The sequence below is a fragment of the Blennius ocellaris genome, assembly GCF_963422515.1.
Source record: "Blennius ocellaris genome assembly, chromosome: 17".
Taxonomy (NCBI): Eukaryota; Metazoa; Chordata; class Actinopteri; order Blenniiformes; family Blenniidae; genus Blennius; species Blennius ocellaris.
In genome coordinates this window covers 18700193-18721021 of record NC_137666.1, presented here as the reverse complement: position 1 = coordinate 18721021, position 20829 = coordinate 18700193, and the positions used below count along the sequence as shown (strand labels likewise).

General features: G+C 44.1%; 1 protein-coding gene across 2 annotated transcripts in view; it reads left to right on the top strand.

The window, feature by feature from the left end:
* eml5 (EMAP like 5) overlaps window positions 1-20829 on the top strand; it is a gene marked incomplete at its 5' end in the record, with an annotated part of 50567 nt that overhangs the window by 21852 nt on the left and 7886 nt on the right. For both annotated transcript variants that reach the window (XM_080513114.1, XM_080513113.1), the window contains 21 exons: window positions 227-428; window positions 1482-1619; window positions 1712-1968; window positions 2060-2272; window positions 2361-2528; window positions 4893-4999; window positions 5579-5697; window positions 5817-6003; window positions 6129-6234; window positions 7875-7968; window positions 10344-10444; window positions 10543-10736; window positions 10829-10940; window positions 11060-11187; window positions 12935-13076; window positions 13175-13327; window positions 15060-15191; window positions 15328-15416; window positions 16957-17133; window positions 17297-17498; window positions 18560-18686. In XM_080513114.1, the coding sequence (XP_080369240.1) occupies window positions 227-428; window positions 1482-1619; window positions 1712-1968; window positions 2060-2272; window positions 2361-2528; window positions 4893-4999; window positions 5579-5697; window positions 5817-6003; window positions 6129-6234; window positions 7875-7968; window positions 10344-10444; window positions 10543-10736; window positions 10829-10940; window positions 11060-11187; window positions 12935-13076; window positions 13175-13327; window positions 15060-15191; window positions 15328-15416; window positions 16957-17133; window positions 17297-17498; window positions 18560-18686 (3148 nt within the window). The remainder of the gene's footprint in view (window positions 1-226; window positions 429-1481; window positions 1620-1711; window positions 1969-2059; window positions 2273-2360; window positions 2529-4892; window positions 5000-5578; window positions 5698-5816; window positions 6004-6128; window positions 6235-7874; window positions 7969-10343; window positions 10445-10542; window positions 10737-10828; window positions 10941-11059; window positions 11188-12934; window positions 13077-13174; window positions 13328-15059; window positions 15192-15327; window positions 15417-16956; window positions 17134-17296; window positions 17499-18559; window positions 18687-20829) is intronic.

Below are 20829 nucleotides of genomic sequence, written 5' to 3'. Positions count from 1 at the left end.
TGGCGTCTTTGTATTTCTTGTTCAAATCTCTGTCCCCACCCTTGCAGATGGTTATTATCACCTCCCGTCTTTAGTATCCCTGTCGTGTCATTATAAACGATTGCTGAAGTGAGAAACGTCTGTCTGCTTTCAGGCTTGCCTGTTATTTTTTGTTGTCTTGTGTTAATTTTCTAACCATTGTACCTCATCTTTATTGTGTTTGTGTGTGTGTGTGTGGGTTTGACAGGGTTGTCTGTGCGCAGCGTGTGCTGGAGAGGAGATCACATCTTAGTGGGCACGCAGGACAGCGAGATCTTCGAAGTGGTGGTCCACGACCGCAACAAGCCTTTCCTCATCATGCAGGGTCACTGTGAGGGCGAGCTCTGGGCGCTGGCCGTTCACCCCACCAAGCCGCTGGCCATGACAGGAAGTGACGACCGCTCAGTGAGGTGACGCCCGCGCTAAACTGTATCAGGGTTTTTAACATTTAAAGGTCTGAATATATGCAAAATTTCCATTCCACTCGTTTTCTAACAGTAATGTGTGCCCCCGTAGCCTGTGCATAAAGGCCCCAGAAATGAAGAAAGTCTGTCGTCTCCCTCGCTTGCTTTCTCCACTTTTTTTTGCAAACATGTGCTCGTACAGGCAAACACTCGTAAAGCTTATCGTATCGTTTCAATTACTCTTCATTACATTTTCGATAAATTCAAATCTAAACGTTTCTGTTGATTTCCCCCTTTTGTTAAACCTTTTTCTTAATCATAATTTATTCTCTAAAATGCAAGGTTGTTTTTTCTGTTTTGTTTTTTTTTATTAAATTAAAACCGTGTTCCATGGATGACTCACTCACTCATGGCCATTACGTCGAGTGGCAGGCAGGGAAGCAACATGATCCCCCCCACTTCTGTTGGTCCTAGGTTTTTTAACGATGGAGGTCTCTTGGGTGACATGCCCAGTCCACCTCCAGCACCTCATTGAGATGGTCACTACTGAGTCTTTGTCTGAAACGGTTTGGGGCCAAAAGATGCACAGAATTCAACGCGGGGGTGAAATGTGGGTCGCTCCCTGATTAAATCGCCACCTTGGTGTGGTCCGAGGCTGCTGGCTGGACCTCTTTGCGTAGCGTCAGCCATTTCCAGACAGGTCAAAGGTTAGGGCCCAATCTTCCTGTCCTCCGACGACGGCTATAAAAAAATCTGAATGTTACAGAAACAGTGTCGACCCGTATTTCCATGCACACATTTTATGCATTGCTTTTTATTTTGTTGTGTATGTTGCACCTGCACTATTGCCATGGCAGATTTGTGTTTCCTTACACTGCATTATACAAAATGATGATACATTTTACATGAATGGGATGATCATAAAACAATTGCTTCGCACTAAACGGACCACAAACATAATCGCTCCCTGTTATTTGACATGTAGACTTGTTCGTTCATTGTTCTTCCGATAAATGTGTCTCTAGAACTGCTTCACTTCTTTCTTTTCTGTGTCAAAAGGATATGGAGCCTTATAGATCACGCCCTGATAGCTCGCTGTAACATGGAGGAGCCCATTCGCTGTGCAGCTGTGAGCACTGACGGTATTCACCTGGCGCTGGGGATGAAGGATGGATCCTTCACCGTTCTAAGAGTCAGGTGGGCACACAATTAAAAAAAAAAAAGGGGGGGGGGGAATGTGGCTGCAGTGAAGGGCCCGATCATTCTGCGCTTTCTCTGCTTCCCTCCAGAGACATGACCGAGGTTGTCCACATCAAGGACAGGAAAGAGGCCATCCACGAGCTGAAGTACTCCCCTGACGGGGGCCACTTAGCCGTCGGCTCCAACGATAACTCCGTGGACGTCTACGGTGTCGTGCAAAGGTACAAGAAAGTAGGCGAGTGCGTCGGCTCCAGCAGCTTCATCACACACATGGACTGGTCCACGGACAGCAAGTACCTGCAGACCAACGACGGCAGCGGCAGGAGGCTCTTCTACCGGATGCCAAGTAGGCAAAGAGGCATCTGCTCTGTGTCTAAACATGAATGATGTTTCCAGGATCAAATGTGTGAGAGGAAATGTTTGTGTCCTTTGTTGAGGTGGGAAGGAGGTGACCAACAGGGAGGAGCTGAAGCTGGTGCAGTGGGCTTCGTGGACGTGCGTCTTGGGCCCTGAAGTTAACGGAATATGGCCCAAATACTCAGATATCAATGACATCAACTCGGTGGATGCCAATTTCAACAATCAAGTCTTAGTAACAGCTGACGACTATGGATTAGTCAAACTTTTACGATATCCGTGTGTAAAAAAAGGTATTCTTGACCTTAACAGATAATTTGAATGATTGACATTTGACAACATCAAGATAAGTGTCCTTGATTTATTTCCTCTTGATTTCAGGTGCAAAATTTAAAAAGTATTTAGGTCACTCAGCTCACATAACCAACGCCAGATGGTCACATGACTACCAGTGGGTCATAACCATCGGTGGTGCAGATCACTCGGTGTTCCAGTGGAAGTTTGTTCCTGAAAGAAAGTCCAAAGAAGCTCTGCACATAGCACCACAAGGTGAGACCGAACTCTTTCAGTACTGACACCGATCAGCCACAACATTATGACTACCTGGCCGTTAAGACCCAGCATAGAGCAGACGTGATATATGTGATAATGGGGTATTGCGAACACAACGGTCCCAACGGTCCCAACGGTCCCAACGCACCCTGTGTGCTTTTAGTCCGTACGTGTTTTTGGGGGGAGGCCATGGCCGCCATGTTTTTCTGAAAATGTGGGGAGGGAGTGGCAAGAGCAGGGAGAGAGTACGTCAAGGCACGTCACTCGCATGGTTGCGCAAGATGTACGTACGTGGCCCGAACCGCCACGCCTGGCTGCGAGCGGTTGCGTGCCTCGTGCATTGCACACGTTGTAAGCAAGTTGTACGTGCTTACAATGTACAATCTCCGTGCGATTGCCACGTTATCCTATGGAGGCTGTACTTGCATGTGTTGCTCAGGTACGGTGTCCTTACTCACTTGCGTGTTGTAAGTGCATGCATGTGCGATGAACATGAGTTTTTCCGCCCGATGTCCCAGCTGTTGCTCCATCCAGATGCTCATTCCACCGTAGAGACTCCAGGTTATGATGCTGCAAGAGCAGCTTCAAGTGGCAGCGTATGAGCATGACGTGATATTACTTGCCTTGATACGTCGCTTTTGGCAGATGATGTTAATGTCGTCTTTCTCGTTCCGTTTTCTTGATTTCACATCTACTTAGTAGATGGCATCCCGGTCAGTAGGCCGCCCTCTGATTGGTTAAATATGTCAACATGCAGAGCATAAATGCAAAGTGTAGTAAAACATAATTCATTGCTGTTACGGATTTTGTGATTTTCATCATCATTTTGCATTATCTTGTGCAGCCCTACTGCTTAACGTTGTGTAGATTCCTCAACAGTCCGGACCAATGGACTAGAGGATTCTGAAGGTGTGCTGTAATATCTGGCACCGGGTGTTTGAATACCCTCAAGATGAAGTTTAAAGTTTAGATTTAAAGGTTATTAATATACTAGTCCAGCCAACTCAAGATGAAAGTATGTCTTATGTGGTACCAGTAAAATGTGTTTGACACTCCTTCCTTATATGATCCCATCTTTTTCTTCTAACTTCGAATTTGAGGACAAATTGTGGATTTGCTCGTTCATTTCTCCCACACAGATTCCACAAAACCTGGCTAATGAACATTATTCATCTCATCTCTCAGTGTTAATAATGTATTGGCTGATCCGTGTTTTTCCACATGACTTACTGTAACGTACGGATTCCAAAAAATGCAGGTTGTACATCTGATTCATCCATTTAGAAATATTGCAGTGCTGCATCTCAGTGGAGATGTTGATTTACATTACTGATATTAGTTTTTTCACAAAATCTGTGTCTCCTGCCAACAAGAAATCTAATTCAGCTAAGTGAAGGTTTAAAAAAAAAAGTAAATATATATCTACTTAATATTCTACGTGAAGAAATAATTGTTCAAATATCTTAAATATCTTTTCAGGGATTACCGGCTCCATTTTTTTGTTTATTCTACAATAAAGTATTTAAAAGTTAAAAATATGGAAGCTATGCTGTTCATACGGCTCCTCCATTCATAACAAACTCACCCCAGAGGACTTTCACATGAGCGAGCATGAATGACCAAAACCAGGGTTACATGGCCGCCTTCTTTATTCCTGTGCCGCCATATGAGGAGAACCTCTGTTACTCTGCTCTTGTCAGCACACGAAAAGAAATCCCGTTTCTTTGTTGCCGACGAAAGCTTTCAAGGATGTCGCTTCCTGTTACATAACGCTGCTCCTACTGGCCTCGTGAACTCGATGTGACGAACCCGCAGAGAGTAATCAACGCCATTTCTGCCCTGCCTTTATTTCCAGCCTTCTTTAACTTCTGTCATGTCGCACGGAGGAACAGCCTCTGCCTTAATTGAGACAAATCCAATAAAAGCAAATGAAGCCTGGAAAGAAAAATTGCGTGGTCATTTCCAAGTCATAATTCTTCTCCTCTGACACGGTGCACTTGTGCTTTCTGAAATTAAACTACATACTAACTGCCTTTCATTTTAATTTTCCTAATGGACCTTCTGAGTGCTCGCCTTTAGCTGCCAGTTCTGGTTATTGCCTCGTCTTGGCGAGGCTTCACAATGCCGCGTCAGCATTTTCATACATTTGTCACAAGCGCTGTCACCGTGAGATGCGGCAGCACAACAGAGAGAAGAGGTGGTAGCATTAGCTATTACATGATCGACCCTCACTCACGCTATAAAAGTTATGTTTTTTTGGTTTTTTTAATTTACCATGTGTGTGGTGGGATGTTTGTCTGATTTAGAAGCAGGGGAGGCTCCTGCCTGCAAGCTGTGATGTAACCTTCTTTCTGCCTGCAGAGACCTTGGCAGACTCCAACAGCGAGGAGTCAGACTCTGATCAGTCGGATGTGCCTGAGATGGACTCGGAAATCGAGCAGGAGACGCAGCTCACGTACCGACGACAGGTCGGTGGCGAAATACAGAACAAATCACCAGCCACCACAACCTGAATGTGAAAAAAAACATGAAAATTCCTGAAATGGAATTTATTAGATTGGAAATGTGTTTTTTTTTTTTTGGTCTGATGCTCAGTTTCACCAAATGTCCAATTTGATCTGACACTCTAAAATTGACATAATTCACATCATTTGATATGAAAGTGCATTTAATCCTAAAATAAATTGTATATATTAATTGAATTCTTCATTGGGCCTTTAAATTTGGTACCTTGACTCACCAGAATAAAACATATATGCTGTGTCATATTTGCACTATAATATACAGTTGATCTATACAGGACATTTCTAGTTCTCAGAGCAGCAGTAGTCTTTAGACAGAGGTATATTTTGCAGATATCGACGTATCATTTGAAGAGTGCAGCACAAATGAGTTCAGTCACCAAGGGACCCACTAATGAAAGATTCAATTTAAACCTAGAAAATTCAGCTTCAAATGATCCTCTTATGGCACAAGATTAATTTCACGTGTTTTTCATCCAAACATAATTCGTGTAATCTGATGATTGTTCTTCTGCATGCACACAGGTTTATAAAGAAGATCTACCTCAGCTCAAAGAGCAGTGCAAAGAGAAACACCGAGCGACGGCCATGAAAAAGAGAGAACGAGCACCAGGAAGTGGAGTGAAGCTGCATTTTATTCATGGGTAAATGTTTAAAAAGACAAAAAGTCCAAAGAGCATCTTCACATCAAACCACGTCTCTTTATGATCCCTTAATGTTTGTCTCTTTCCAAACGTCACAACATCTGTTGCTTTGTTTGCAGCTACCGAGGCTACGACTGCAGGAGCAACCTGTTCTACACCCAGACCGGAGAGATCGTCTATCATGTTGCCGCCGTGGGCATTGTTTACAATAGACAACAAAATACCCAACGTTTCTACATGGGCCATGATGACGACATCCTCTGTCTGGCTATCCATCCCCTGAAGGACTTTGTAGCAACAGGCCAGGTACATGCAAAGACTTTCAAGCTCCTAGGTTGATATTTTGTGTTTTATCTGACCAGAATTGTCAGTCACAGTGAGTGAACTCAGCAAAAGATGTCTATATCAATGGTTTTTCTTTGTCTTTCAAGGTTGGCAGGGAGTCCTCAATACACATATGGGACACAGAAACATTAAAACCCATGTCTGTGTTGAAAGGTTTTCACCAGCTTGGAGTGTGCGCTCTGGACTTTTCAGGTATCGTCCACTGCTTTCATATTCATCCTTCATTTACAGTAGCGTGCGGGGGTGTTTCGGTCAGGGCCAGCAGTAACAAAACACAACCTCCCCTCCTCCAAAATACAGCCAACACAGCAATCAACACAACCTGACAGCTGATCAACAACCACAACACATCCGACAGGGGTTCAGACCGTGCGAGTCTCACACACTGCTGTCATGCACGCGTGTCTGTGTGCGCGATTGTATGGGAAGCACCATGTCACAATCAAAAAACAGCACCAAATGCCAACAGTGCCAATCTAATCCAGAGAAATAAAAAAAAAAAAAAAAAAAAACTAGCACTCACCATCACTTGTAGATTAATTCCATCCTGCTGTAAAATGCCACACAAAGCCTTTGTTGGTCTGAGTTAGCTCGTCCATTTCTGGTGTCGGTCTTCCTCTACTCACAATTTCCATTTCTTCTGCAAACGGGCACCTTGAAAAAGGTCCCCGAAGCAGGTCCGCTATCGTAACATCCGATCTTGCTGTGAAATTAGCCGCCATCACTCCAGATTAGCAGATAATATCAGCGTCATCACCACCTGCCCATGGGCCAATCGGTCAAGCTCATTTCAATGATGACCACCGGCCAGCACTAGAAAACTCCGCTTGCCCGAGGGCATTCTGTCAATAACACATCAATATCTGATTGGCTGATGATACTGTCACTCAACACTTTAACCCAATAGCAGCGTCCAGCTTCCATCAGAGGGGAGCAATGAGGTTACTGCTGGCCCCCGGCAGAGGAAAGGAGCTGTGATGTGTTTAGAGGACATAGGAGATTTGAGCTCCACAAAATATAACCATTGATTTTCTGGATAAAGTTGCATACTGATCAAGCAGCCCAATTGATTCCAGACACAGACTCCAGAAAAAAAAAGAAAAATCATTTTTGACAGGGCTAGCAGTGCTCGCCCTGCTGCCTCTGACTGCACACCACTGTTTCATTTAACAAACCCTGAGGTCTGCAACATTTATGCCTCAAAAGACTCATCTTTCTCCCCCGACTCTCAAAATGTGACTGCAAAACGTATACAAACAAATTCAATTAAATATTCCATGTATGCATTTTGAATAGTGACACGTGAATGTATTGAATGGTCTATTTTTATTGTAAACTACAATGTAAGATTATGTTTACAAAAAAAAAAAAAGGAATCTAATGTTAAAAACTATTTTTAAATGTAACACTGTGGAAGCTGCAGGGAGCCATCACAGACTGGATGAAGAGCTGCATACCCAGCTCCGTATCCACAGGCTGCAGACCCCCCGACAGAACCCATCCAGATGGGTTCAACAAGCCATATGTTTTGTGTGTGTAAATTATAAATCCCACACTCCTGAATGATTTTCCACATTGGAGCGAAACATAATGTTCACACATGAAAGGGCCGGTGTGAATTCACACAAAGGGGTCCGGTTCAAAAGAAACAGCTAAAAGCCTATCCCAGTCTGTCTGTCAGCGCGGAGGTAGAGATGTTCACCTCGTGATGCTTAATTGGCCTCAGACAGAGGCACGGCGGTGGTCTGTATGTCAGCGTGAGTGAATCACCTGCCTCAGATCAAACCCGCAGGACGCTTTCATGTTGCTAACAAGAGCCCAAACCTCCACAGCGGACGGCAAGCGGCTGGCCTCGGTGGGTCTGGACGACAATCACACCATTGTGCTGTGGGACTGGAGGAAGGGGGAGAAGCTCTCTGCCATGCGGTGAGTACGGTCCCATTGCAGCGCGCGGCGGCAGAGCTAATTCCACAGATTGTTTGAGCACTTTCACTTTAAATATGGACATTTATTTATGAGGGCTAAATTGAAGCCACTTTGCCGTGCGCGGCTGACAGTGTGATTAATGGAGGGATGGAAGGGAAGGGAATTGCCTTTTACATTACGAGGCTTCTTCTCTCTGCAGGACTGAACCCTGCCTGAGTCTCAACGTTTAGAGAACAAGCGTGCCCCAGGGTCTCAGCTGCAGATCACTAATTAAAAAGAATTACATTTCATTTGTCTGCCAGGAGCTTCACCTGCTGAGTTTGAGCCACTCGAGGTCTCTGGGTTACTTTTTGTTCAATTCAATTCCACCTTTTCATTTCATTTAAAACCCTCAGTACATCGGAGTCGAAAGGTCAAGGCGTTTAGAAAAAACCCAAATTTTATTCCTGCACAAGTGTCACACAGCTCCACATTGGCATTGCTTCTTCTTAGAGGTTAATCACAGTGTAAATGTGGCACCCATCATTGTATTGTTAAAAGGAAATAAAGCTCAAAGTTGTAAGTAACGGAAAACATAGGACGACACTTATAATGTCCTTTCTTTCACTTTCAGATTATTTTTCCATGCGATTTTTCACAGTAAACAAAAACTCAAATAGATTGTGTGAAATTAGTGTTATTCTTGTTTTGCACCTTGGAAGCTGCTTTAGATTCTGTTGAATAGCTTATTAACAGTTTTCTTCAATGTTAAAGAAAACAATGAAAAGAAGAAGACATCTCCAGCCTAATATTCACCTTTTATTGGGAATATGACCACATTCCTCGGTTTCTTCCAGGCTACTGTGTGAAACTTTAGAAAATAGTGAAAAATGCTTTACCCTTGCCACAATTTCTGTACATTTTGAGATGCACGGACATGTGATATTCATCTAATCAATGACATATAGGGTGTGCTAATAACACGTCACATCGGAGGACGGAGTTCCATTGTTTAGGATGCACAACATTTAGTTTTTCGGTATTCACTGAGGCTTCTAATGGTGTCTGTTGGTCCCAATTTTAAACTGTCAAAGTAGCGGCTTTAGCAACTTAACTGAGTATTCGAATGAGTGGCGTATGAACAAAAGCATTAATGTTAAATGAGAAAAATGTAAAAGTCAAGGAGAAATAATTCAATTATCAAATAAATGCAAGGTAAAGAACGAAATACACAAATGAATCATTAAAAAGTAATATTTTCACAAGTTCCACCTAATTATATATATTAAAAAAAAGTCATTGAAGGCTTTAGTATTTACCACTTCTTGTACCTTTACCTTCCAAAAAATCTTCTGGATCTGCTCTGGAATTCCAGTAAAACCTTAGTTTCACACTACGGTATATTAGTAGAAAGTTGTTGTTTTTTCTTCCACCATGTTCATTTGGGTCCAATAATGTGAAACATAATTAGCTCCAAACAATCACACAGCTAACAAGCCAGGAAGGAGATGCGGTTTTAAAAAGTTGACTGTCAGCTTTTTTAAAAGTGCCTCAGAGACAAAGCAGGAGTCGTCGATGCTTTGCTCCAAACCGGAGGCAATAATGCAAACCATGCCTTGCATGCATTAGACCTAAATTATACATGAGACGAGATATGCTTCACTCCCGTCACGTTTGTGCACTCCATGCACGAGGATTACCTTTCCAGACCTGAATTATGAATTCCTTGAAAGCATAGGAGGTCTCAGTTTGTCCTAAACACATTGTAGGCTTCGTGGCAGCGAGTGAAATGATATAACCTGAGAGCCGGCAGGAACCAGAGGAACCTAACTGGAAAATATCCGCATCCCAAAATATCTTTTGCTTTGGCTTTGCTGCTCGTCCTACTTGATGTTCATATTTAGTATCTACTCTCGTGAATCCCCCCCACTCCCCCCCCCCCCCCCCCCTGCTTTGGGTTGCTTTCCTGCGTGTTGTGTGCCAGGCTCTCCCTTTAAAGTAAACATTCTAGTGAATTCCACTCACGGATTTCAAATGAATTTTAGAATCATCTTAACGTTCGTGGTGAAATGTATTCTTAACTTTATTTAGTGTCGTCAAAATAGCAGTGAAATGGAGAATTGTCAAACCGAGGAATTCTTTCGATTTTAAATGAAGGAAAATTGCCTGTGAGAATATGTGTATTTTTGTTATCCAGCAGCCCATTTTGACAGGCGAATGTGTAAGGGACAGTGCTGATATTAACTATTATATCAAAAATATGGTCGTTTATTTCATGATTCTTATGTTACTTATGTTTTCATACTTAATACAACTGTCTCATATGAGATCGCTTCAATATTGTAACAATGTTCAAATCTGTTGTATTTTTGTATGTTTATTATTTCGTTTTGCAGAGGAAGCAAGGACAAGATATTCGTGGTCAAGATAAATCCCTACCTGCCGGACAAGCTCATCACGGCTGGTGTGAAACACATGAAGTTTTGGCACAAAGCCGGTGAGGAGCCCCGTCTTTGTGTCGTGGACTCGAGGGACTCGTCCGCGTCGGACCGAGCCGGGACACGGCTCACCCGGAGGTCTGCTTTTCCCTTGCAGGCGGTGGTTTAATTGGGCGCAAGGGGAACATGGGGAAGACGGAGACGATGATGTGCGCCGTGTACGGCTGGTCAGAGGAGATGGTGTTCTCGGGCACCTGCACGGGGGACATCTGCATATGGAGGGACATGTTCCTCATGAAGACTGTCAAAGCGCACGACGGCCCCGTATTCAGCATGCACGCCTTAGAAAAGGTATTTGACAGACTGAGAAGTCATACAATGCGGTGATTCTATAAAGAATGATGTGCCTCTGCAGCTCTAACTGTCCTCCCCCCCACCTGTAGGGATTCGTGACGGGAGGAAAGGATGGCATCGTCGCTCTGTGGGACGACACCTTTGAGAGATGCCTCAAGACTTACGCTATCAAGCGAGCGGTGTTAGCTCCAGGATCCAAAGGTAAAAAGTGTTTTGTTTTTTTTCAGTTTCTATTGTCCTCTGCTGTCCTCCGGTCCTCGAAGCCACTCGGACGTTCGGCGGTTTCAGCTGAAATGAGCTTAAATTCAAAAACGCTGCAGGTTTGCTCCTGGAGGATAATCCCTCCATACGTGCCATATCTCTCGGCCACGGCCACATCCTCGTGGGGACCAAGAATGGCGAGATCTTGGAGGTGGATAAGAGCGGCCCCATCACTCTGCTGGTTCAGGTAAGAAAAGGGGGGGGGGGGGGGTATATATCATGAGTTTCCCTGAACGCATCAGTGCATCAGTGCTACCCTATGCTAAAGGAGGCTCTGAAGGAATCAACGAGCCTCCATTTCTTCGTTTATTGAGAATTTGGACAGTCTTTATCATGGAAGTTAAGTGACAGTCGATAGATAAGGAGTTAGGAGGGACATTTTGGATACACCCTGGGTGTTGACAGGCGGAGTGGGAGTCAACACCTTCTGAAGATGTGAAGGCAAAATGGAAAAGCTGGAGAGGAACTGAATTCCAACACCGGCATCCGGGTGCATGATGTGTCGCTGCAGGAATGTTGTAAATCCCTTTTGCTGTGGTGGTGCGTGCAAGTGCACCAACTAAACGTTACATAAGACTTTAAAACACTCAAATTAGACCACGTTTTATGCAACAAAAACCAATGTGATATATGCTGGTGCTGTGACTGTCGACAGCCAGTCATGAATAAACTATTATTGTTTGAGCAAATGTAATGAAGACTATATAAGCTATAGTTAGACGGTTGCGGGCTGCAAGAAATAACAGACTTTCACTTCAAAGTGCCGGCAAATAATTGTCTTCCAATATTCTCTTTACTTTGGCTTCAACTAAAATGTTGTACCCAGCATGATATAGAATCAATCTTGGCATTAATGAGTCTCACTTTTAATTAGGGACAGTTGGCAACGCTTATTCAAGTAAGTTTAAAATGCATTTATTGAATGAGTTTTGTCCAGTGAAGAGGTGTGAAAGAAAGCTGCGATAAAAAATTATTCAGTATATGGATATGTAGACCAGAAGGGGGGTTTATACCCCCCCCCCCCCCATCCATCCCTGAAAACTGCACCCTGGAAAAGAGTAATAATTTACAGTCATGCTTTATTTGTATTGTACTGATGTGTTTAGTGCTTCTTATTGTTAAGCGCAAACATATAAACTGTCATAAGCGCTGAGACATTGCCGCCACTCAGTGAGAGATTGCTAATTTCCTTGAGTGCTCGGGAGAGTCTCCACGGCTTTGTTTGATCGTAGGACGGGGGAGTGAACGCTATCGATCGCCCTTTAGATTGCGCATTGTGATGGATGGAATCAATTACTGACAGACAGGAGCCGGAGGTTTTTCCTCAGCCGCTTGTTACGTAACAAGGTAATGAGGTGGTGTTGTCGGATGAATACAAAGACTCCCAAATGTTCTTCTGTGACGCAGGGATATTGAAAGACAAGAGAGGTGAACTTGATCAGGATTATAAAACACATTAGTAGAGAAAACCGACACAAGCACAGAGAGAACATGCAGACTCCATATAGAAATACTACCATGAGGAGTTGTTGGTGTTCAATATGCAATTTTTATGAGGACTCCTCACTAAAACTGAAACGGGCCACAGAAAGAGGTACAATAGCCACATTTTAAACGGCATTTGTCTTTGGGATTAAGAGAAGATGTCAACGTGGGACGAACATATGATCTTCCAAAAGGTGGAGAGAGTGCGCTCTTGTTCAACGACCCGTGTCACTGACCTCTGACCCTCTGCTCAGTTTTGTTTCTCACACACGTGCGCATGTCGGCGTCACATTACGGTGCTCGCCTGCCCCGCGATTGTGTGAGTTGAAGAGAAGATGAGACATGAGAGGGAATGGTTCCCCTGACCTCTCGTTTTCCTCCGTCACCTGCTGCAATGAAATATTCATGCCGTTTTTGTTTTTTGTGTGTGTGTGTGTGTGTGCACGCAGGGTCACATGGAGGGTGAAGTGTGGGGCCTGGCCACTCACCCCCATCTCCCCCTCTGCGCCACCGTCAGCGACGACAAGACCCTGCGCATATGGGACCTCTCGCCCAGCCACTGCATGCTGGCCGTGCGCAAACTCAGGAAAGGTGAGTCACCGCCGACGGCCCCCCCGGTCCGTTTCCTTGACCGGATGCGAACCGCTCCCCTAACTAATAAACCCCCCCCCCCCACTCCCTTCCCGCAGGCGGCCGCTGCTGCTGCTTCTCCCCCGACGGCAAAGCCCTGGCGGTGGGCCTGAACGACGGCAGCTTCCTCATCGTGAACGCAGACACCCTGGAGGACCTGGTGTCCTTCCACCACCGCAAAGACATCATCTCCGACATCAGATTCTCTCCAGGTCTGTGGTTCAACCTCAGTATTTCCTCAACAGCACCGGAGCCTTCTTAGATAAACCCAAGCGGACCTCTCAAAACCCTTTCCGAAGCGTGGAGTGTGTGCGCGTGGGATGCTGTGCAGAGTCTCAGCAGGTGTACGTATTTCTCCCCCGCTGTGAGCTATAGCTGCAGGCCTGACCCAAATTAATAGCTTTGTGTAATAAGGCCAGACAGAGAGACGGCGAGAGAGGAACAGGGAAACAGTGGGGGTGGATGAAGTGAGAGCAGGAAACTCATCTCTCTCTCTCTTTCTCCTGGGCACTTAACCTTAATCTACGATGCAAAGGATCCTGTTTCCACTCACAACGCTGGTGGATTTCTAAGGGTGGAAGACTCGACCTTGACGATATGGTTAAAGTGAAGTTACTTTTTCTAAATTCCTCATTTGTAGCCTAAATATCTTAAGGTGACAGCCAAGTTAATTGCTCCAAAAAATATATATTAGGTAGGGTTTAAAAGTCCAGTTTTCATGGCAAATTAATGGTTAATTTTATTCTTCACTACAAATAAAACAAGACGGGAAGTCAGAGGTTTATCGAGACAAATGTATTTATTTATTTATCTTATAAGGCTATACAAAGAAATAAAAGAAGCGCATGTAAGCAATTAAGAATACAAAGCGATAAAGAGAAATTAAATATTTTAAAGCCTCTCGCACTCACATTCCTTTTATAATTGGAGTCAACTTGACTTTGCGATTTTCAAAACATTGGTATTTTGCGTCCCACTAAAATCGTCTCTGTGCGCCACAATCTTACTGCTGATGTAACTTCGGCTGAACTTAATGAGAGAATCAGTCTTAATGACGGCCCCACGGAGAGCTGACGGCTCAGAATGTGTCACAGCATCACTGTGATGACACAACAATGTGCACCGTAAGAACACAATGGAGACTCTTGTACTCTGTAACTAAAACCTGCTTTGCAGTAACTTGCCCAGCACCATTACCTACAGAAATATTTAAGCTAAATACTTTTTAACTGTATTATATATAAATTGCATTCATTGGTGTGTGTGTGTTTTTTTTTTTTTTTTTAAAGTAGGTCTAAAGTACATTTCAGTGAGTTTCACATTAAGGGTTTAATCCAGGGGTGTCAAACTCATTTTAGTTGAGGGGCCACATCAACCTAACCTGACCTCTGGAGGGCCCAACAAGTCAAACATGACATATTAAACTGCAGATACGGACAAATGTTAAAGTCTTTCCGTCTTTTGATCCTTTTGTAACTGCAAGAATGTGCCAGTCTATTCTGAAATATACATATTAAAGGAAATCAGATATTATTACATTTGCAAAAAAACAAAACAAAACCCCAAAAAACCCTCAGTCACCTGTATCTAGATATCGTATTTTTATTCAGGATTAAAACAATTTGTCATCATCTGGAAAAATTTTTGAGTTTACGTGTCTAAAGTATCATTTCACACAAGTTGGACTCATTGTTTTATTGTGAAAGGCGTTGCATTATGTGACCTCCACAGATTGCATTAATGTCGGGGGTCAAATTCTGACCAAGGGCGGTTTTGAATGTCATTTTTGCCAACCTAGTGTTTTTAGATCAGCCTCTGTCACTTTTCATTTTTTATACTTCTCACCTCAAAAATCCCATGGCGGGCCGGTTCTGGCCCCCGGGCCGCATGTTTGACACCCCTTGTTTAAACAATCTCACTCCTGTTTCTCCTTCTCTGCCTCAGGAGTTGGGAAGTACCTCGCAGTGGCATCGGGAGACAGCTTTGTGGATATTTACAATGTGATGAGCAGCAAACGGGTGGGAGTGTGCAAAGGATGCCTCAACTACATCACCCACCTGGACTGGGACAAGAGAGGTAAACTCACTGCTCGAAATACTAAGTGTCTCAGTAAAGATCCCAGTAAGTTGCCGTTAAAGCGCTTAATCGTGCGCCTTTTGGAAAAAACGCTTCACCTGCGTGTGCTGGCCTGCTGGGCCTCTCTCGTTCTCAGGGAAACTCCTTCAAGTCAACACCGGTGCTAAAGAGCAGTATTTCTTCGAAGCTCCTCGTGGCAAGAGGCAGACCATCCCGGCCACAGAGGTAAGAGGAGACAAAAGACACAGGAGCAGTGTACACCCCCCCCCCCCAGGACAGGAGGAGACTCTGGGAAGGGCGGTGAAGCATGAAGTCGGCCCACTTTGCACCAATATCGCTTCAAGTTGCGGCGCCGAAATTGGGATGCTTTCCGTCGTCGCCTTTAATTACGCCTGTGACGTTCAGCCACTTTGTGAGACGAGACAATGAGGGTCCGATAAGAAAGACGCTGCTCCCCCGTGTCTCAAGTGGAGCATCGGATGTCTTCTCGCCGTCGCGCGGTGGATTATTTTAGGCTTTCCCTTCGCCCTCCTGAAAACTGTCACACCATTCACGCTGACAGGCCCGAGAATCTTTTTTACTCCTGGATGGTCTCATTGTTTTTTATCATGTCGAAAAATCTCCTCTTATTTCTGGTGATGATGTATATATACTTTGTGCTGTGTAGTCCCTCAGGGTTCTGCTCTTGGCCCAGTTTCATTTTCTATTTATTCTCTGCAGTTTGGCCTTCAGTTTGGCATTTAAGTAGCATCTGGGTTAAAGAACTCGTGATTTAACATATACATATACCATACTATGTTGTCTTAATTCATAACGCACTTCCACACAAGCGTGGTTGAAACAAACTGCTGTGCATTATATTTAAATCACAATTAATTCACAGTTATTGTGCGGTCAACAAACTGCTGCTGCTATTTGGAAAAACAAATATCAGTGCAGAGAGATTTTGATAAAATATACACTTTACTGTTTTTATTTTGTACATGATGTTAGGAAAATGTTGAAAATTAAGTTGTATAACAGAATAATATGGCTTTATGAGCAAAGACACACATTCAGACTTTTCTGGAGTTATGATTTATTATCCCTAAAAAATATAATATTATAAACGACTTAAAGTTTTCTGAATGCAGTCATTTTCCAAAAATGTAATCAAAATGATTATATAAAATTCTTATTTTGGAAAATACAGTTTCACCAAAACATATCACACAGTATTTGCAATGTGATATTAATAGTGTCCTGTGAAGAGCGCCAAGCGATTTCAACACTTAATAGTCCAACAATGAAAAATTTACATGTTCATGACTTTATAAAACACTCCTCGGTGCCAGGACAGGATTTAAAAAAAAAAAAAAGAAGACACATCTGTGCAAGAAAAATAACAAAACTTTTGACTGTCTGTGCAAAAGTTTTCATGGCAGTAAATATCGATTCTTCCAAGGTCAGGGCGATTTCACTTTTTTTTTTTTTTTTTTTAAAGAGAAAGCTTTTTCCTTCACAGCGGTTCATTGTAATTCATTATGGTCTTGTCTGAGCCAGTGAGCTGGAACTCCCCGTGCAGATGGTTGACAAAGCTGCTGCCCCACTTACAATCAGGAGGAAGTGCAGGGGGCCACGTTTACTCGGTGGCCTCGCTTCTTTTATTGTCACTGGAGTTCGATAAATACTTTCAGTTGTCACTTGGCAGGCACGTCACTGGAGGAAAATGTGATCTTAAAAAAAAAAAAAAAAATGAATCGCTGCATTCCGGACTTGGTTCCAGGTGGAGAAGATCGACTGGAGCACGTGGACGTGCGTCCTCGGCCCGTCTGTTGAAGGCACCTGGCCTGTGATCAGCGAGGTCACCGAGGTGACCGCCGCCTGCCTTAGTAACGACAGGAAGGTGCTCGCAACAGGAGACGATCTGGGCTACGTCAAGCTCTTCAGATACCCTGTCAAGGTGAGGCGGAGGACCCCCCCCCCCCCCCCACCCCCCACCCCCGCGCTATCTTTTCCTGAACATCTCATGACTTCGGGCTCGGGTTGGGAATTTATGCAAATGTTATGTTAATTCTACGTTAATGTCACAAGTGTTAAATAAATGTTGCCTCTCCTCCCCCAAGGGAAAGTACGCAAAGTTCAAGCGCTACGTGGCTCACAGCACCCATGTCACCAATGTGCGGTGGACCCACGACGACGGCCTCTTGGTGACGGTCGGCGGGGGCGACACGTGCCTCATGATCTGGGCCCACGAGCCGGAGGGCCACCGGGAGTTCAAACAGTGCGACAGCGAGGAGTCGGATATCGAGAGCGAGGACGACGGAGGCAAGCGACCAACCTCTCTCCTTTTCTTTCCTTATTTAAAGTTTGGCCGGTCCCGGCTTGGCGGCTCGGGTCGGGGCTTGGGGGCTTTGCGCCCTTTATCCTTCTCTTGTGGGCCCCTCTGGCCTGAGAGGGGGGAGGGTCCTCTCTGCGCGCTCCGTCTGGTGCCTTCCGGGTTGGGGGGCGTGGCTCTCCGGGGGGGTTTGTCGGGGCCTCCCTGGATCCGGTGGGCCGCTGGGTGCCGGAGTGGTGGCGTCCGGCCCCGGGGTGCTACTGCGGGCCCCACCACAACAGTTCCATTCACATCCAGAGGACAAACCACACACACACACACACACACACACACACACACACACACACACACACACACACACACACACACACACACACACACACACACACACACACACACACACACACACACACACACACACACACACAAACACACACACACTTCCACTTCCACTCCTCATTGATGAGATTTGCTGTTCTGTCAATGATCAAAATCATGTTTTTTTTTCTTCTTTTCTTTTTTTTGTTCTTTGTTTTGTGTCCTTTTATTTTTGCTTTTGTTATCATTGTTGTGATTATTTTGGTTTTTGCTCTGTTGTTGCTCAGGCTGGTTTAATCTCATGGCAGTTGGAAAATATTTGGATCACTGTGATTACTATATATATTATAATATTGTATGTGTGTATATACATACATATATATATATAAGTAGCACTAACAAGGGTATTGTATGTATCTCCCCACCAAGTCTTTCTCTGTCTCTCCTCTCCTCTCCTCTATCCTTTCACCCCAACCGGTCAGCAGAATGCCGCCACTTCTGAGTCTGGTTTCTGCAAAGGTTTCTCCCTGTTGGGAGTTTTTCCTTTCCACAGTCGCAAACACACCTGCTTGCTCATGTGGATATGTTGGGCTTTTCTATTTTCTCTATAAAAGCACATTGGAATGAGTGTAATGTATTTAAAAATGTTTGGGTTTTTTTTATTAAAAAAAAGAAAAAAAAAAGTTTAAAACGCCGTGAAGCCCCTCCAGTCATTCTGGATATCTGTCGCCAGGCTACGACAGCGACGTGACGAGGGAAAATGAGATCAACTACACCATCAAGGCCTTATCCACCAACATGCGACCAATGACGGGGGTGAAGCCCCACCTGCAGCTGAAGGAGCCGTCTGTAGACGAGAGGTAGAGTCTCTCTCTCTCTCTCTCTCCCTCTCAAACCTTTTCTGACTCAAGAAACTTTTTATAATCAAGCTCAAAGAAAACCTTCTTTTACACAAACGCCATCTTTTCTTTCCCTGTCTGTTTCTGCCTTTTGGAAGTAACTCAGCCTTTTCTGCTCTTGTCCTTTCCTTTAAACGTCACTTTCCTGCTTCACTCTTTTCATTTCACTCGAAGACAAGGGGTGGTCAGGTGAGTTGTTGCGATTATATACGATGACTTTGTAAAAAATGTTTTATAATCCGTGCGATGCCTAGTAAGTAGCATGTAGAATTCTTCTAAAATAATGAAAAACTGTGATTTTTTTCCTCCTATTAGATGTGATGTTCAGGTCAGGACTTACACCCACAACTCAGAGAGTTTATTGGGTCCATAGATGAGCAACACGCCGTCAAAACTAAAGAGATTTATGTATCATAGGAAACTGTTGCACACTGGAAATAGACCGAGCCTGAATAGACACACAGACGAGACCTGAAAGGGGGGAAAGCTTTCATAAGACATGGCATCGCCTAGCCAGAGGGGGGGTAAAACACTGAAATAAGATATGATCGAAGCATGAAAAACAAACGGACATGTCAAAAGGACATGTCAAAAGGACATGTCAAAACAAATAAGAGACCAGACATAAGACACAAAACACAACGATGAGATTTAACATTAGCAGACGGGACCACGTCATGTATCCCTGACAACATAAAGGCTAAAACTGGCTCTAGTTGTTCTAAATGTGAGACGTGAGCTTAAATGTATACTCAGTAGCAGTCAAGCCATCAGGATGTGAAGTTTTATTGTACTATTGTGTTATTCCGTCTCAAGCTCTCACCTCAATTTTCAACCTGTTACATTATTCCGTTTGTACTGTTTCTTGTGCTAGCGTTCATTTTTGTTTTATAACTTTGTCTCCGTTACAATATATTTAAAGTGCGCCACAGCCTCTCAGAGGTTCACATTCACTGATTTGCAGATCTATTTTTTTTTTTTTTTACAATGATGCAAGTATCCTCGATGCATCTCCTCATAGCAGTTGTCATAGAAATGGACTGTGGTTGCCATGGTTACCCGATGGCGCTGACTCTTATATTTTATGTCCTCAGTGTCTGAGGTGTGTTACGTGTGTGTGTGTGTGTCCGCCGGGCAGCAGTGAGCTCTGGGTAAAGCTTTGTTTTAATTTTCTTTCTTTTTTTTAAATCCTTGCTGTTTCTTTGTTCATGCTGCCATGAAGAGGGTCGAGGTAAGTCTCTCGTCCTGATGTTGTTCTTATTCACAAATGTAGAGTTTAATAACGAAGAGTTAAGTGTCTCCCTGAAGCTCTCGTACACACACACCTGATATGGTTCCTTCTTGACACCATATCAGTGTGAAACGAGGTCAGGGTTGTTGTTTGCCCTCTCCATACAGTCGATGCATTATTAAATGTTTTTTCATACCACCTGAAAAGTGTTTGGCCCGGAACGCCGTCATTCGCTTCGTTAGCCAAGTGGAAAGCACTTATTTCTGTTTAATCATTGATTCAAGCCGTAGACGGTATTTAACTTTGTTGAGGAAGTTTGTCGGTGGATCCCAGGGGGGCATGTTCGGGGTTCGGGACCCCCCCCTTGAGGGAGCGCCAGAGATCATTAGAGACGAGCTGGAGGCTTCGTCTGTTTCCAGTTATTAAAAATAGAACACGCTGAGGCAAACCAGGATAGCACTTTGCCTGTTAAGACACTGAACACAACCATTTTTCCACAACATGATTTATTGTAGTGGAGCTCAGAGATGAACCAGCGTTCAATTCAATCCAGTTTATTTGTATTGGTCCAAATATAACACGGTCATTGAAAGGCTCTTGTTAACAACCTGCAGAACCAGACTCAGAGACGGAGACTTTCTCCTGCTCCGGTTGGGGTGAAGGGATAGAGGGAAAGAAAAGGAGAGGAACCACAGACAGATTGTGGGGAGGGATTCAATCCCTGGTTTTGGTAGGGGATAAAGATTCTCTATTATATTAAGCAGTGAGAGAGAGCGACAGAGAGAGAGAGAGATTCTTACATGTTAGAGGTAAGAAGCTTGTTGTAGGTCCTCCAGCAGTCTAAACCTTACAGCAGCTTCAATTAAAAAAAAA